General features: G+C 41.7%; 3 protein-coding genes across 4 annotated transcripts in view; 2 read left to right on the forward strand and 1 right to left on the reverse strand.

Moving 5' to 3' along the window:
* The first annotated feature begins 874 nt into the window (after positions 1-874).
* LOC139203355 (zinc-binding protein A33-like) overlaps positions 875-16,688 on the forward strand; it is a 56,515-nt gene continuing 40,701 nt past the window's right edge. The window contains exons 1-2 of one of the 2 annotated variants that reach the window (XR_011584399.1): positions 875-2,440; positions 2,667-2,848. Coding sequence is in view for 1 of the 2 variants with exons in the window: in XM_070833040.1 (XP_070689141.1) it covers positions 1,003-2,427 (1,425 nt within the window). In the remaining variant the exon portion in view is untranslated. Of the gene's footprint in view, positions 2,441-2,666; positions 2,933-16,688 lie in introns of those variants that run through there. The other variant, XM_070833040.1, reaches the window with a different exon arrangement.
* Positions 3,217-6,743, forward strand: endog (endonuclease G). Its single transcript, XM_070834089.1, has 6 exons — positions 3,217-3,395; positions 4,309-4,502; positions 4,632-4,773; positions 5,836-5,945; positions 6,149-6,230; positions 6,307-6,743. Exons 1-6 carry the CDS (start codon positions 3,222-3,224, stop codon positions 6,502-6,504), a joined length of 900 nt encoding a protein of 299 aa, XP_070690190.1. The 5' UTR covers positions 3,217-3,221; the 3' UTR covers positions 6,505-6,743.
* On the reverse strand, positions 8,873-16,230 carry LOC139203864 (transcription termination factor 1-like). The gene is made up of 11 exons (XM_070833760.1): positions 16,143-16,230; positions 14,278-15,180; positions 13,833-13,957; positions 13,553-13,738; positions 13,296-13,374; positions 12,990-13,114; positions 12,642-12,837; positions 11,797-11,889; positions 11,073-11,138; positions 10,526-10,611; positions 8,873-9,228 (listed from the first exon to the last, which is right to left on the reverse strand). The coding sequence occupies exons 2-11, from the start codon at positions 15,081-15,083 to the stop codon at positions 9,026-9,028; spliced, it is 1,965 nt and encodes a 654-aa protein (XP_070689861.1). The 5' UTR covers positions 15,084-15,180; positions 16,143-16,230; the 3' UTR covers positions 8,873-9,025.

The raw sequence follows: 16,688 nt of genomic DNA on the forward strand, positions 1-16,688 counted from the left end.
TTAAAGACTTCCAGTTTGGACACACCTGTGGTCTCTGATTGGTCCGGGTGCTCCCCTGAGGTTAAAGACTTCCAGTTTGGACACATCTGTGGTCTCTGATTGGTCGGGGTGCTCCCCTTAGGTTAAAGACTTCCTGTCTGGACACACCTGTGTTTTCTTGCTCCTCTGAGAGACGTTTGAGGAATGTGAAAACGCTGTGATGATGACGAACTTCGACCAGTAAAGACGAATCATCAGAGGACGCAGAATGAGTCTCGTAGGAACACTAGAGAACGTCCGGCCTCAGCGCTGCGTTCTGATTGGTCGGCCTATGTGGCGTTCACGCTGACCCTGGTGAACACTGGTGACATCGTACAGTTGCCATGGAGACGGACTGCATTGTGTTGTTGAACTTTGTATTTTTTACCAGAAAGCAGTTTGTGTGTTTGTGAAGAAATAAAGACGTGAAATTAACAGAAACTTTTAGAAAGCAGCTCCCTTGTTTTTCATGACAAACTCAATCCAGGACTTGACTCAGTCCAGAGTCTTTATGGGCCGGACTGCCGCCTTCACCGCCCCCAGGAAGCTGTCTTATTGTGGAATTAACATATTTCTCTATTGTTTTGATAAATATCAGATAATGACAAATGCTGTCTTGAGCATTCAATTATTTAAATCTTTGACAATGATTTTTGTCACAAATCCCATTTCCTGTTGACCAGTTTTTATTGCAAAGAAGTGAAGTTGTAACATACTGTTCATTATTTGCCAGTCAAATCACAATGTTGTAAAACTGATTTAGTGTCAGTCTGTTTAATGTTTAACATTTCCTTGTAATCTTTGAACCCATGACTGAAAAAAAACGACAGCAGATTTTGACATTGTTGAACAGAGGTGAGACGCCATTACAGGGTGTGAGATCTCTGCTGGAAAACACACATTTGGAGTGTCTGAAGCGATCAAGTGAAGGGACAGTACCTTGGTGAGTCCTGCTTTTGAGAGACGTTTTATAGACCAAGACTAATGGCTGGGAAAATTGATCCTCTTGAAAGTTTCCTGACCTGCCACCTGTGTTCAGAGACCTTCAGAGATCCTGTGTCTCTGAGCTGCAACCACAACTTCTGTTCAAGCTGCCTGCAGAAATTCTGGGAACAAGCTAAAAACCAAAACTGTCCAATTTGTAAAAGGAAATCCTCAAAAGCTAGTCTCTGGGTGAACCTTGGTTTGAAGGACCTGGCTGATTATTTTGTTGGGAGACAGAAAAGTGGATCATCTGAGACAGAGGTGTCATGTAGTAAACATCAAGAGGAGCCCAAATTGTTCTGTAAGGATGAAAACAGAGCTGTTTGTTCTGTCTGTGAAGACTCACAGACTCTCCACCAGAGTCACAATTTGGTTCCTATAGAACAAGCAGTCAGTGACCTGAAGGACCAGCTGGAGTCTGACTTAAAGTCTCTACAGGACAAGAGGGACAAATACAAACAAGTGGAGAAAACATACGACGAAATGGTGAAACTCTCCAGGAAACAGCTGTTGTCCACAGAGAAGCAGATCAGAGCAGAGTTCAACAAGCTCCACAAGTTCCTGAAAGAGGAGGAGGAGTCCAGACTGGCGGCTCTGAGGGAGGAAGAGGAGCAGAAGGGGAAGAATATCAGCAGAGAGATGAAGATGATTGAGGAGCAGATCTCCTCTCTGACAGACAGTATCTCTGCTATTGAAGAAGACCTGCAGAAACCCGTCATGCCGTTCCTCAGCAGTTATGAACCCACTCAGAGCAGAGCCAGAGAGCAGTGCTCACTGTCGGATCCTCAGCTGGTCTCAGGAGCGCTGGTAGATGTGGCCAAACACCTGGGCAACCTGTCCTTCACAGTCTGGGACAAGATGAAGGACAAGGTCCACTTCAGTCCCGTCATTCTGGATCCAAACACTGCAAACTCCTGGCTCTGCCTGTCTGATGATCTGACCAGTGTGAGACGTGGACTCACAGACAAGCAGCTTCCTGACAATCCAGAGAGATTCAGTGAATATCGCACTGTTCTGGGATCTGTGGGCTTCAGCTCAGGGAAGCACAGCTGGGAGGTGGAGGTGGGAGATCATCCTAGCTGGATTGTAGGTTTGGCTAAAGAGTCAGCTGAAAGGAAGGGACAGATACCTGCTATAACAGGATACGGATTCTGGTGTTTATGGTATCGCAGTGGAAAATACACTGATGTTGTTGGTCAGATTGTCACAGTGAAGAAGAGTCTCCAGAAGATCGGAGTCCAGCTGGACTGTGACAGAGGGGAGGTGTCCTTCTACAACCCTGAAGACATGAGTCAGATCTGCTCTCACAGCGAAACTTTCACTGAGAAACTCGTCCCATATTTTGGTATTACAAATGCTGGTGATACTAAACCTGCTGATATCAAAATCTGTCAAACTGAGATTAAGTTCATTGTCCAAATTTAGACCTTCAACGATGGTTTGAGGTTTATTAAACTCTAAACTCATCATCACACTTTACACCCAAACCAGCACTCTGGATCTGCTTGTTTGGTTTTTATATCCAAATTAGATTTAATTCGATGATCAAAAGTGGTTTTCATACACAAAACTGGGAACATTTACACCAAACAATTAAGACTTTACTCTGACCTCAATGTCTGTTTTGATTGCATCAGAAAAATTGTGTAAAATAAAGGTTAAAGCAGGTTAAAAATATGTCTAACAAACACTGAAACTGTATTATATCATCAGGTGATAAACTTTCCTACAAGTACGAATCAGATTATAACTTATTAACCTGTTTAGTGGCATCTTGTTTTTAATCACACCACAATATAACATGAACTGTGTCCACTGAACTAACTTTTAACCTCATCAGACATCAGTTTTAGTTTGTGAGATTTCTGGATCTTCTGATGAGTTATTTCAGTTTTGATCATGTTTTAATTTCAGTGTTTTTTACACTTTACACTCATAGTCTGTAAGTGAATCAGTTTTTAGTTTCATGTTCAGTTTGTGATCAACATAAAGGAAATACCAACCGTACAATATAGTTCGTTTTTTTTATTGAATCAATTATTTCTTTGTAAATGTAAATGTATGTAATGTAAATAAATACAATACCAATACTAAATACACATCCTTCATAAAGATCCCATTCTGTTTGTCAGACACACACACGCACACACACGTGCTGCCAAAACTCATATCTATGACGTTAACGCCCTTGACGTCATCAGTGTGCGTCCACCGGCAGCATGAAGCGGTTGTGTTGCACCGGAGCGACCTTGTTGTTCGGAGCGGGAGTCGGAGCGTCAGCGAGCCGCCTGCTGAGTGTTAGAGGCGGGCAGGAGGAGGAGGAGGAGAGACCCGGTCTGCTGAGCAGAGTCCCGGTGGTCCCGGTACCGACGGTCCAGGCCTCCGAGCTGACGGTGTGTTTGTGTGTGTGTGTGTGTGTGTGTGTGTGTGTGTGTGTCGTCCTGTACCGTCCTGTACCGTCCTGTACTATATGTCAGTCAGTCCTTATGTTCCAAACCTGAATACTTTTTCTTTGTACTTGTCATGTGAGCTGCAGAGTGTATATAACTGAGACATTCAATTCTTCACGACACTACTCCTTGAACTTTGACAGTCTGAGGTCATGTCCAGTTATTTTAAAGAAAAAATGCATTGATCATATTTCAATTATGTTGTGCACAGAAATGTCTATTTCATGATAGATCATATAGAAAAATTATTTTAACATCTTGTATTCATACATTAAACAATAATATCAAATATAACAAAACCAGTGCAAACAACATTAAAACTGTAATATAACACATAAAAGTTGTTTAATTTTTGTAGTATTTCCCAGATTATTTGAGATGTTTTAATAGCTTTTATTGTTCATTGTGTGGTGGAAGATTGTCTGCAACTGACTCAACACATATGAAATAATGCACAAAACACAGATAGTTGAAGATTAAAAAATATTATTGTACACTAATCGGAGACATCATGTATCTCACTGAATACGTTCATTAAACGTCTTTTGTAGTCTCCAACAGCAAAGGACCCCTTATGAGAAACGGCGCCTCATAGGTGGCATAACGAGCTCATGAGCTAATTTACAAGACACCAGCAGCAATATGTGACAGGCTTATGATATTGTCCAAGACATACAGAGGTTGATGGGTCAGAATAGCAAGAAATGCATGCTGGGTTGCATACTGTAAACTGGGGCCGGACGTAGTAGGACATCCTGGGGTTTTGTTGTAGCCTACTGGGTATACTAATTGTTTAGTATGGTAGTCCATGTATTTGAACGCAGCCAGTATTAACCTGTTGTTTGTTGTTGTCCAGGTGAGTCCAGGTGGGTCAGGAGTGGTGATGAAATATGGCTTCCCGTCGTTGGCCAACGTCAAGACCAGAGAGTCCTACGTCACCTCATACGACCCCCGCACACGCACTGCATCCTGGGTAATAGAGAGGCTAAACCCCACCTCCCTTAGCGGCCCGTCAGACAGGAAGTACTGCGACTTCAAAGAGGACGACAGGTAAGACAGAAATAAAGAAGACGATGGGTTGATAAGAAGAGGAGGTGAGACGGGAAGTTCCGCTTGTTATGAAACATTTTCTTTTTAAATCTCTGTTTAACTTTATTTTCTCCTCCTCCTCCTCCACAGTGTACACGTGTTTCACAGAGCGACCAAGGCTGACTACAGGGGGAGTGGCTTCGACAGAGGTCACCTGGCTGCTGCAGCCAATCACAAGTGGAGTCAGAAAGCCATGGAGGACACCTTCTACCTGAGCAACGTCGCACCGCAGGTAAACAAAAACACACACACACACACACAGGTAACAGGGTGGCTACGGTCCTTAAAAAGTCTTAAATTCATGTAAACTAATAAAAGGCCTTAAAAAGTATCAAATAGTCTTTAATTATTGAATGCTACATGTCTGGTCTGAAATTCACTTTAAGAACAAAATACCTGAACATTTAATCTTTAATGAAATCAGTTCAGACTAGAATTTGAATGTTATCCTGTTATGGTTCGATGTAACGTATGCGGTGCCACAGAATGTATGTTTTTTGTTATTCATATCTGTAACTTTTGTCCCCTTGTGACCACTGTACTGTCTGTCATGGAGAAGCTAGTTGGTTGCAGACTCTCTACTTTCTCCATAACTTTAAACTTTTTCTCTCCTCTTCTATTCAGCCGCTAATCTGCAGTGTCTAGTGTGGTTGCACTCATTTAAACTGATGATTTGCATCAAACAGTCCTTCGCGCATTCAAAATATGAATATGAGCAAAACTAAATAATGTGTAGGAAACATCTGGAGAAAATAATCAAGGACAAATATATATTTTTTTCCCCATCATTGAAAATATTTGGACAAATGTGCTTTAATTCAACCAGTTTTTATCATTTCGCCTCACTTATAATTTTGAACTGGCAATATATGCATTTACTCAGAAGAGAGCACCTATACTTTCACATTTAATGTTAGATTGTCATTGCAAAATTGGCCCATAGATGTCGACACCTTGGGTAAACAGAAACACACACACAGGTAAAAGTCTAATTTCAATTGTATAATTGAAATGGAAAATAAATGTTTATTTCATTGTAAAAAAAATGTTCAGTTCAGGAAAGTAAAAGGCTTACAGTACAATTATGAAATGTCATTTTAGACATGGGTAGATTGAGTTTGTTTACCTGTATGACACTACATGACTGTGTGTGAGTCCATGTGAGGCTGTAACTGTCAGGCTACAGTACAGGCGTGAGCCAGGAAACCTGCAGGTAAATGTTTCAGGTAGTTTGTGAGCCAAAGGATCAGTGAGAACCTGAGTTTATTCATATTTATGTGTTTTTTGTGTCGAGAACCCTCACCTGAACCAGAAAGCCTGGAACAACCTGGAGCAAATGTGTCGCTCGCTTACCAAACGTTACCTGAATGTCTACGTCTGCACCGGGCCGCTCTACCTGCCCAGGTAAGTTACCTGAGCTGCTTCTTCCTCTGTGGTGTCTTAATGCTGAGTGGGAGGAGCTACAGGATGACGTGTGTGTGTGTGTGTGTGTGTGTGTGTGTGTGTGTGTGTGTGTGTGTGTGTGTGTGTGTGTGTGTGTGTGTGTGTGTGTGTGTGTGTGTGTGTGTGTGTGTGTGTGTGTGTGTGTGTGTGTGTGTGTTTTTCAGGCAGGAGGCTGATGGGAAACTCTATGTTCGATATCAAGTTTTGGGACAAAACCATGTTGCCGTGCCGACACATTTCTTCAAGGTGAGCCCACCTGTCTGATGAGGATGATGATAAAGACCAGAATGGTTGTGAGTTTACCTGTCCCGTGTCTCCTCAGGTGCTGATCCTGGAGCAGGCGGATGGCAGGGGGGTGGAGCTTCGGTCGTACGTTTTACCAAACGAACCAGTGGACGAGAAGATTCCTCTGGAGCGTTTCCTGGTTCCCATAGAAACCATTGAGAGGGCGTCAGGACTTCTGTTTGTCCCAAACATCATGAAGAGGACCAGCAGCCTGACGGCCATCACTGACAGATGAACTCCACTACCCACAGTGCACTGCTGTTGAATGAACTACAGTGTTTTTCTCCTCCCTCAGGATTGTATAGAACTGCATTACCCAGAATCCTCTACTGCTGAATGTACTACAGGTAATGTGGTGGTCTGGAAATCAAATAAGTCGAAACTTGTGACGTCCATGTTTTTAGAAAAAGGAGGAAATATTTTATTTGTAAATGATAAATCATAAAGTTCACTAACTGAATGGATTAAAACCTGTTCATTAGTTCTCGTTAAGTTTTTTTTTCCAATTTACTGTTGATTAAATTATCAATAAATGTTTTAAATATTTAAATCCACAAAATCTAGTGCTATCTTTAATGTTGAATTCTCTTTCAAAACCCCTTAATGTGTTAATCCATTAATTTTACCCATCAACTCCAAACTATGGAGGACCTCAAGGAAATGGTATTAAATAATTTAAATTACTAACAAAACTCAAATCTATAAAAATAGACAATAATAAAGTAGTTCACAAATTAAGTTATTAATTTACCAATAGATAGGACAATTTAATAAAGGGGTTTACAAAAACAATATAGAACATAAAATAGAATATTATAAAAATTCCATTTATTTTTAAATGATGTACTTATTGGCTGTTTTATGTTTTCGTAAACCCCTTTTGCAATTTTAACTACCGTATTTACCGGACTATAGAGCGCATCGGAATATAAGCCGCACCCACTACATTTTAAAAGAAAAATTTTTTTTTACATATATTAGCCGCACCAGACTATAAGCCGCAGATATATACGTTGTGAAATGAGATATTTACACAGAAAGATTTTGTAAATGTTTATTTACATACCTTAATTGTTTCCAAACGGCAGTAAAACGGCTGATCGAACAAAACAGAAAAGTCAGTGTTTTTATTCATCCTCCTCCTGTGCACTGAAACCACTGAAGTCGTCTTCTTCAGTGTCAGAGTTGAAGAGCCTCAGAACATCTCCGTCACACACTTTGTGTGAAAAATATTTTGCGTTTGTGTGTGTCGCGCTGCGTTTTGCGTTGAGTGCGCCAAAAACTAGCGTCTTCTTCTTTGCATTGACCTCTTGCGTCTGTCTTGTTTTTGCTCTTCCTGCGCCCCCTGATGGCCGTTAGCGAAGAAAAATCTATAGATTAGCTGCATCGTTGCATAAGCCGCAGGGTTCAAAGCGTGGGAAAAAAGTAGCGGTTTATAGTCCGGTAAATACAGTACTTATTGACGACTTATTGACTAATAACTTGATTAGTAAACTAATTTATTAAAGCTTAATTTTATTGTACAGTTAATGAATGAAATGCTTTATTAATATTCCCTCCATAGAAATCTGGGGTGAACCCCAAATTTAAGATCCTTTTTAAAAAGGTACAAATTGTACCTGTAACATTATTTGGTAAATTTAGCTCTTAGAAACTGCTTAAACTCTGCAAATAATCCACTGAAACTCTCCTAATCCTTTATTATTTATCATTCATTACTTACCCAACAACAAAAGTCTCTGTAAGTTCACCTTAAGTTAATGTCTTTAGACAAATTAAGATGTCTGTGATGTTATTTTGTAAAATTTTACTCTTGATGGAAGCGGAAAACAGAGTCATAATCCCTTAATTTATCCCAGTCCACTAATATTTCCATTTGTCAAAAATCTGATTCAGCCTGTTAAATACCTGAAATTTTGATAAGAATCCCTTAATTTTTACCCTCAAAGGCTCCATTGAGTGACTCATTAAAGGTACAGTCTGCAATGTTGGAGGAGGCGACAAGACTAGCTAGTAACTCACAATAGTCTGTTGCTGAACAGACATTTAAAATGCGGCCGCACTTTCTCTGCCACACGTGCAGCATGTGTGCAGGTATGAAGGTGGTTGGGCGGGTTATCACAGCTCTGTGACGGCCACAGACTGCAGTTTTTTTTTGTCAAACTATTTAATTTACTGGTTGCCGTCGGGCTCTTGTGAGACTTTCAACAAATATAACAAAAAATGCTTCTGAAATAAGTTGCAGATGCTTTTGATGATGATTTAATGAATGGCTAATTTATATATTATGGTACTAATCAAATCTGCATGGTTCAGGGTTTTTTAAACAATTAAACATTTAAAATTATATTGATTTTATTTGGTCAATTGAAAAAACCTTTTTACTTTTTTTTTTTAAACAATTTAATTAAAATCTCATTAATTAGCAGCAGTAAATATTTCAGATCTTAACACTTTAAATTCATCATTAATGAATATTTGTACACAGCAGCCGGGATGGGGACTGCTCTCTGTAAGTGGGCTCAATATCCTAATCAATAATATTATTGATCACTGATCAGATTAAACTGGTTGTTTGATGAAAGCAGCTCAAACAGACGACATGGGAAAAATATTTCATTAGAAAGTTAAGACACAAGACATCAAACTTTTGATGAAACAGGAGCATGAAAACCAATTCATCAGGACCTTCAAAATAAAAGCCACAGCATTCATCCACTTCCTGTCCAGCAGCTGAAAACTGTCCGCCCCCCTGTTTACACCCCTCTGGTTCCTGATTGGCTAAATGTCTGCTGAGTGTTGTCCACCTCCATGTACTCCTCCTCCTCTTCCAGTGAGCCGATGTCAGACAGCAGGTAGCAGTCCTGCGGGACCTCCTGCTGCACCTCCTCTCTGTTGAACTTCTTCAGTTTGTCCTTCAGGAGAGGAACGACGCTCAGCTGCAGGATGTCGATGATCTCTGGAAAAACACAGAGACAAAGTTAGATACAGACTAAAGCCGCTTTCACCTTTGAGCCGGACTACAGACGGACTACTAATGTTAGATGCCGGAGCAGCTGTGTCAGCAGGGTTAATGGTTCTGTAGATGAAAATATCAATAAATGTTTGAAATATTTAAATCCACAAAATCTAGCCCTGGATTTAAGGTAAAACTGTGTATTAATCCATTAATTTTGCCATTAATTAACCGTAAATCTACAGAGGACCACAACCAAGTTGTTCCTGGTCTGTCCAGCACCTTGCCTGTGAGGTAGCTTACTGCTATCGGTGAGTTAGTGTGTGAATGGGTAAAGGAGCAGCAAAAACCTGAAAAAGCCTCAAAAACCCACTAAATAAATATAGCCAGTCTCACATCAGAGGTAGATTGACTGTTTGCACGTGAAGGAGGACATTACATAAAGAAGCATCGCCAAGAAAACCCACCGTTCATGTCTGCGTCGCGCCCCGGCTGCGGCCCAGTTTTGTTGATTTGGTCATTTACCTGTGATTTTTTTCATGCTTCTAACATCAGCAGACAGGCTGTGGCTGTTTTTTTGTCCGGTTTAAATGTGTTTCTTGTATGTATTTACTACTTTGTTGTGCTGTAGCTACAGACTGCAGGTTAAAGTGTTTCTCCACTTCAAAGACGAACCTCTTGTCGAACATCTAGCCTGGTGCCACTAATTATTAAATAATATTTATGTGATGATGGAATATATTGATTGAAAGGATGCACAGGGTCTTTTATTTTGAAAACTGTTCTGTGCTGCTTGACGCGGTTGGGGCGCAGCTTCCGTCAGAAACAGATCAGACGTGTATCTTTAGTGGAGCAGAGCGCTGAGGCACATCTGGGAGTGGACGCGATCAGCTCTGGCAGCCACGTCGCAGTGGGAACGCGGCGGACGCAGACGCTCCTGGTGGGTTTTAGCTTTTACAGTACAGTGAAATATTCCAGGATGCCTCTATCAAATGGAGTTGGTTTGGTATGAAAACGTGGACACAAACCAGAGCTGATTATGATGCAGACTGGATTTTAACAGACATGCTTAACTGAGGTTCTGAATAAAAGGAGCAAAATAATCCGATATAGTATTTTGTAATTGTCGAGTATATAATTCAAAATGTAATAGTGTGGTCATTTTCTATAAACTGTGTATTTATCGTTTCAGTATCTGGGTATGAAATGACCCTCGTTTTTAATTCCTATGTGGTCTTGTCTTGTGTGCAGTATTACAGTAAGAAAGTATTCTGCTGTGACAAAGTGGTGCGGTACTGACCTCCGAAGGACATCCTGGTCCAGTTGGGAACTCTGGAAACTTTCAGTCTGTGGAAACTCTTCTGAACACACACGGAGGTAACGCCACTGAAACATAAAGGCACAGGACAACTGTTAGTACTGCCAGGGATACTACAGTATTACTCATTACGTCATTGCTAGTACTGTTACACTTTAATACTACAGGATTGATACTTTAAAGGTCCTTCAGACAAACACAGATGTATCAAAATACTATAAATAATTGAAAGAGTTATGATAAAGTATATATTCTCCATTAAAACACCAGACGTCTCGTGCTTCACTGTAATATTGTGTATTATGAAATAAAGAGGTCAGGGGCCATTTGAAGGGTAAAACAAGATAGAAAACATTCATTACTGCAGCCTGAGGCCTCTGAATAAATCTGTTAAACTTCTGATAAAAACACTGAGGGACTGATGCAGCTTCTGTTGAGTTCAGGGATGAAATAGATGCCTGGTCACCACCTGAGCGAATCACCTGACCTGACCGAGCTCTTAAAAACACGCCAGGCAGTTTGACCTCACCCGACAGTCTGAGCGACCTCGTCCCAGTTGATGTCTGCTAGATCATCCACGTGCATGTTGTACAACCTGAAACACACAATTATCACTTTTACTAATTATTAGTGCAGCTGGTGATGCTCTCAAGTCAGCTCCTCCACAACAAACTGGGAAAATTCTGACTTTATGGAGCTGCTTTAAGTGTCACCTAGAAACAGAGAAACTGGAGACAGAAAAACTCCTCAAAAAAACAACAATTATTCCTTAAATTTACACAGAAAACATACAGAGTTTGGTTAGTTTTCAAACTAGGGTGATTTTAAGAGCTACCTGACTTCATGTTGAGTTTATGAACATAGTGCAACCATGATAATGAATTAATTTACAATGTTACATTAAAAGTATCAAGATAAAAACACATTTTTCAATGAAGGTACATTTCAGGGATGGTTTTAATGCGGTTAGTCTAAAAATTGGAATGAAATAAGGGATTAAAACAGTATCATGGTTGTAGGAGCCATTTATGTTTATTTTTGCCATGTTACATTATTTTTCTTTAGATTTGTGTTGCATTTTTATTTTGGACACTGGATGGCGCTAATTCGATGCTCTGGGTCAAAGGGTGACAGGAAGAGGGAGAGCTCACAGTTCTCACCTGGCTGACAGATGGCAACAGGAAAGAACTTTGGAAATAAAATTACAACATGTTTTTAAAAACTTTGTGAAGAGGTGGGTCGTGTGATCTTACGTGTCGATGAGGAGGATTTTAGCCTCAAGTCCCTCCGGTCCTCTGTTGAAGGTGCGGCCACTTGAAGACAATTTGAACTTCAGGATGCCGAACCTGAAACACACACAGACATCGTACACCTGAGACACATGTTCTGGTTTGTTCTACGAAAAACAGCATTTGGTGTATAGCTTCTCTGGGTGCCATTACTCTAGCCTCCAGCACCACTGTGAGGAAAACAAATTTCCAGGACTTCCTTTTTCCATCTATGAAATATTGCTAAAAAATATTGCTGTCTATGAACGATGCAGAAAGATTAGTCCACACGTTTGTCACTTCCAGGTTGGTGCCTCATGTCCCTTTAATGTCTGTCACTAACTTGGTATCTTTCTTTCTGTGCTTTTCTCATCTCTCAGGTTCCTGTGGATCCTGGTTCTGGTTCTCCCGTCTGTGGTTCTCTGGCTTCATGAATCACTGCTGCGGATTGTCGGTCGCCGACACTTTATTCACTCTATTATTCATACATTAACTATTATTGTTTTTCACTGTTCCATATTGCTCATTATTAGTCATATTCCCATTGTCAGCACTATAGTTGCTGTTAGAGTCTCTCTCTCTCAGCTCATGTTCGGATCCTTGAATTTTGACTTCCTGAATTGTTGGGTCTCTCTCTTAATTAAAGAGTTTGGTCTAGACCTGCTCTTCATGTAAAAACATCTTGAGATAACACTGTTATGAATTGGCGTAATATAAATAAAGATTGATTGACTAATTGGTCAGGTGTGAATTTACAGATTGTATAGATGCCCCCTGTGTCTCCAGACTAGTAATATAGTACCGGTATCAGACCCAGCAGGTGTACTGACCACTTGAGTCGACACTGAGTCCAGGATCTGGTCCCGACCTGCTGGCTGATCTCCTTCCAGGGCAAGTTGTTACACAGCTGATCTCTGCTCAGACAAGAACCTGCAGAACTCTGCTGCACCACAATCTCCAGGTGAGCCTTCACAGCCCGTTTCAACTTGGACTCCTCGTCTGGACTCCACGAGCCACGACCTGCAGCTACACACGCACACACACACTCTCTCTGTTGGTTTCTAAATACATATGACCGACATGTTCCCATGTTCTAATCTGCAGGTGTGTCGACATCTGAATACAACTAAGCATTTGGTTCTAATAGAACCTCAGACGCCACGAGTGTCAGTGTTTACCGATGGTGGCGAAGCGTTTCTGTACGGCGTAGGTGCTGCGGTCCATCTTCTCAGAGATCTTCCTCCAGTTGTTACCATGGTGGTTCTGTAGTTTCACCAGAGAACACATCTCCTCCTCTGAGAACCTGACAGAGAACATCCACAGAGAGAACATAAACATACAAAGAACAGCCACAACATGGAGACACTGAGTGGGATCAGCAGCTGCATAGTGAAGATCAAAGGGTTCCACAGGTAGAACATACAGACACAAAAGGGTTCTTGTCTGAGAACAGAAAATGGTTGAAGTTCATTTTGACCTCTGACCTTCCCATGTGGTTCATGTCGTCAAAAATCTTCTTGGCTCTGGTGTGAACCTGCTGACACGTCCGAGGAATCCCCTCAGCTGGACAGACAGACAGACAGAGACAGAGGGAGAGACAGACAGACAGTGAGAGAGAGAGACAGAGGGAGAGACAGACAGACAGAGAGAGAGACAGGTGAATAAGGCATCATAACTGACCCTGATTCATCGCTACTGATGATGGTGATGGTGATGATGATGACAGAGTGTGTTTACATACCGATCCTCTCCAGGAAGTGATGTTGTGCTCTCAGCCTTTTAATCTCCAATTCCTGCTCTCTGAACCTGTGAGGAAACAGCAGCTGATTGGCCGAGCTGATGCCCGTCAGAGCCAGGAAGTTGGCCACGTTCTGTCTGATGAGCTGGTTCTCCTCCTGACTGCACCGACCCCAACGCAGAGACACACCTGGAGGACAACGAACAGGTGCAACTGAAGTGTCATATTGATTGGAGTATTTGAGGTATTATTATCTTTTTTTTCTTTTTTTAGGTTTTAGTACCCTGCTGTTTGAAGGACTTGAAGCGATGGAGGTCGTATCTCAGCAGTTTTTTGATCAGATCGACTGATCTACTCTTCACGTCTGGAACGAACTCCTGCAGCTCCTCCAGCAAAGCCTCGTTCATGCTGACAACACAGGAAATACAGGGTAAATACAGCGCTCCAATTGGACTAGAGAAAAACTGTGCTCTGATTGGATAGTGGAAATTGATCAAAGAGGATTTGTCTTAATCTTACTAAAATTCTGACTTATCTTTTACCAGTATTCTTATAACTTTATGTTTATAAAGTTTTAACTTTCATAACATTGTAACTTCTATCTATTCTTGGAACAGTTTTTATTAATTTAACAAGACTTTATTAAGATTACGTTTTCTGAGATCTTTCCACTTGTAGTGACCTTCATACTTTAACATGCTATAATAATAATAATAATAAAAACTCACTGATCTTCTACCGCTAACATTCTTCCTGTCAGCATCATATTCTTCTCTTTCCCCGTCCCCTTTTTTCTCTTCTTCTTCATCTCTGCCACAGTCTCTCCTCCCTGTGACACCACCTCCTTCCCGCTCCCATCTTTCTTCGTATTCTTCTCTTCTTTTGTCTCCTCCATCCTGGTGTTGTCCATTTCCACGGAAACCAAGGAGTCACCTTCCCTGTTGTTGTGGTCTGTTGACACCGTGGCGTCGCTACCCTCCTCCCTCTTCTTTATCATCCCGGTGTTGTTGGTTTCTGTGGAAACTGATGAGCCCATTTCTCTGTTGTTGTAGTCTGCCGTTACCATGACAACACTCTCCTCACTCAGCCTGTTCTTGTTTTTTTTCTTCTTCTTCTTCTTCCTTCCTGTCTCACTGGTTTCTACAGCGACTTGTGTCCCCTCCTCCTCCTCACTCTCCTTTTGGCTGCTCGCATCTCCATCAGCAGCACGAGGAGGAAGACTTACCTCCTCTTCCTCTCTCTTCCTCTTCTTTTTCTTCTTCTTCTTCTTTTCTGTCTCACTGGTTTCTACAGCGATTTGTGTCTCCTCCTCCTCCTCCTCCTCTCTCACCTTCTGGCAGCTCATATCTCCATCAGCAGCACGAGGAGGAAGAATTACCTCCTCTTCCTCCCTCCTCTTCTTCTTTTTCTTCTTCTCTCCTCTCTCAGGCGTGTCCACGTTGACGGGTATAGGACATTCCTCCAGACTGTCTGACTTCCTTTTCTTCTTCCTCTGCGGAGGGGAGGGAGAAAGAGCGTCTGTGGGAGGTTTCATGACAGCACGGGGGGGAGTAACACCGGCAGGAGGAGGTGATGATGGAGATGAAGGAGGAGGTGTAGACTCGACAATGCTGATCAGTTTGTTGTTGAAGCTTTAAGAGAAGAAACAAAGGTCAGTCTGGAGAGTCACATGAGCATCAGAGATGGTTCAGGATCAGAACCGATCAGGTCTGATACTAAAATTCAGTGCTGCCCCTCAGTTTACTATAATGATGATGATTACATGCAAACAACAGCACTGGGTCTCTTCCTCCTCCATTTTCTGTCCTTGGATAGAAAGATACAAAACAACCCAACTTTCACGATCCAACTGAGCATCAACAACCTACGGGTGGAATTTCTTTCTTTAATCTTTGTCTAATCTCGCAGCCGAAATTAAGGAAAGAGCTCAGAACTACAATAAAGTTATGGACGGGATTTAGGACAAAATCCAAAAATATGTTCTTAAATGTGACTAAAGTTAATATGAAACGTCAGTTTGAATATTTAACTCTGGTTTAAGGAGAAAATATTAAATTAACTCGACGTCTCACATCACTAAAACACCGGCAGGGTCACTTCTTTACTTACCGACCTTGACTCATGAAACCATTTCTTTTTAATACCATCCACAGTAAAGCCATCAGGGTGAGTCATTAACTCTGTCACATATTTGCTGTAAAAAATAACAATATTATCATTTCTCTACTGAGCTATTTTAAAGTGGAGGACCATACTTTCCATTTCCCCGCCTTGAGCTTGTACCCGGCTCCTTTGACTACAAATCAAGTAAACTTCACACTAAACACAATCAACCTTCAGAAGATCTGAACTCAGACTGTTGGAGCTTCATATTAACTTCAGATAAACTAAAATACGCTGTATGCTTTACTGTTTATAGACTTAAATTAATCAGAACTTAAACTATCACCGACTCAAGAGCAGAAACCACAACAAACGAGGAACTCCTCAGAGACCGTCCACGAACCGGTCTGCGTCTGAACGCAAACATTAAACCGGATTTCACAGTTTGAAACGGTCCAAAACGTTTTTAAATTGCTTTGTTTTCACTCACCGTCTCCCGCTCCACGCGTGCTATGAGGCGGAATGTTGCTTGTTTACTTCCTAATTCCTGTCAGCGCATGCGCGGGGCGCCTCAAAGACAAGAGGTCTCACTCTGACTAAACATCTGTGCAGCGACTGAAGAGGAACTAATGGCGCTCTTCATTTCACAGTGTTAGCACTAGTACCTCTTGCCTCTAGTCGACTCGACTCGGTTTCGGTCGTTTTCCATTACAATTGAGTACCACCTCAACGTGGGTGTGGTCGTCATAGCAAGGCGGCCCGAAACTCCAGTGGCGTAATTTGTATGCGGCACAAACACAAACACAACTAAGGACATCGAGTGTTTGGTTTGCGTGTAGCCATTTACCTCGTTCACAGAAATAATAAAAACGCCCGGTCGCTGTTGCCAGGGTTTTAAAAATGGCGGGTTTGGTTCTTGTGAACGAGTCGCTCTCATGACTCGTCCGGTGACGTCACTCCCTGGCCAATCAGTGGCCTGCCGTCTGTTGACGTCACATTTTCGGCTCGACTCAGCTCGCTAGGAGCCCCGGCCGAG

This window comes from Pempheris klunzingeri, chromosome 7, assembly GCF_042242105.1.
Source record: "Pempheris klunzingeri isolate RE-2024b chromosome 7, fPemKlu1.hap1, whole genome shotgun sequence".
Classification (NCBI taxonomy): domain Eukaryota; kingdom Metazoa; phylum Chordata; class Actinopteri; order Acropomatiformes; family Pempheridae; genus Pempheris; species Pempheris klunzingeri.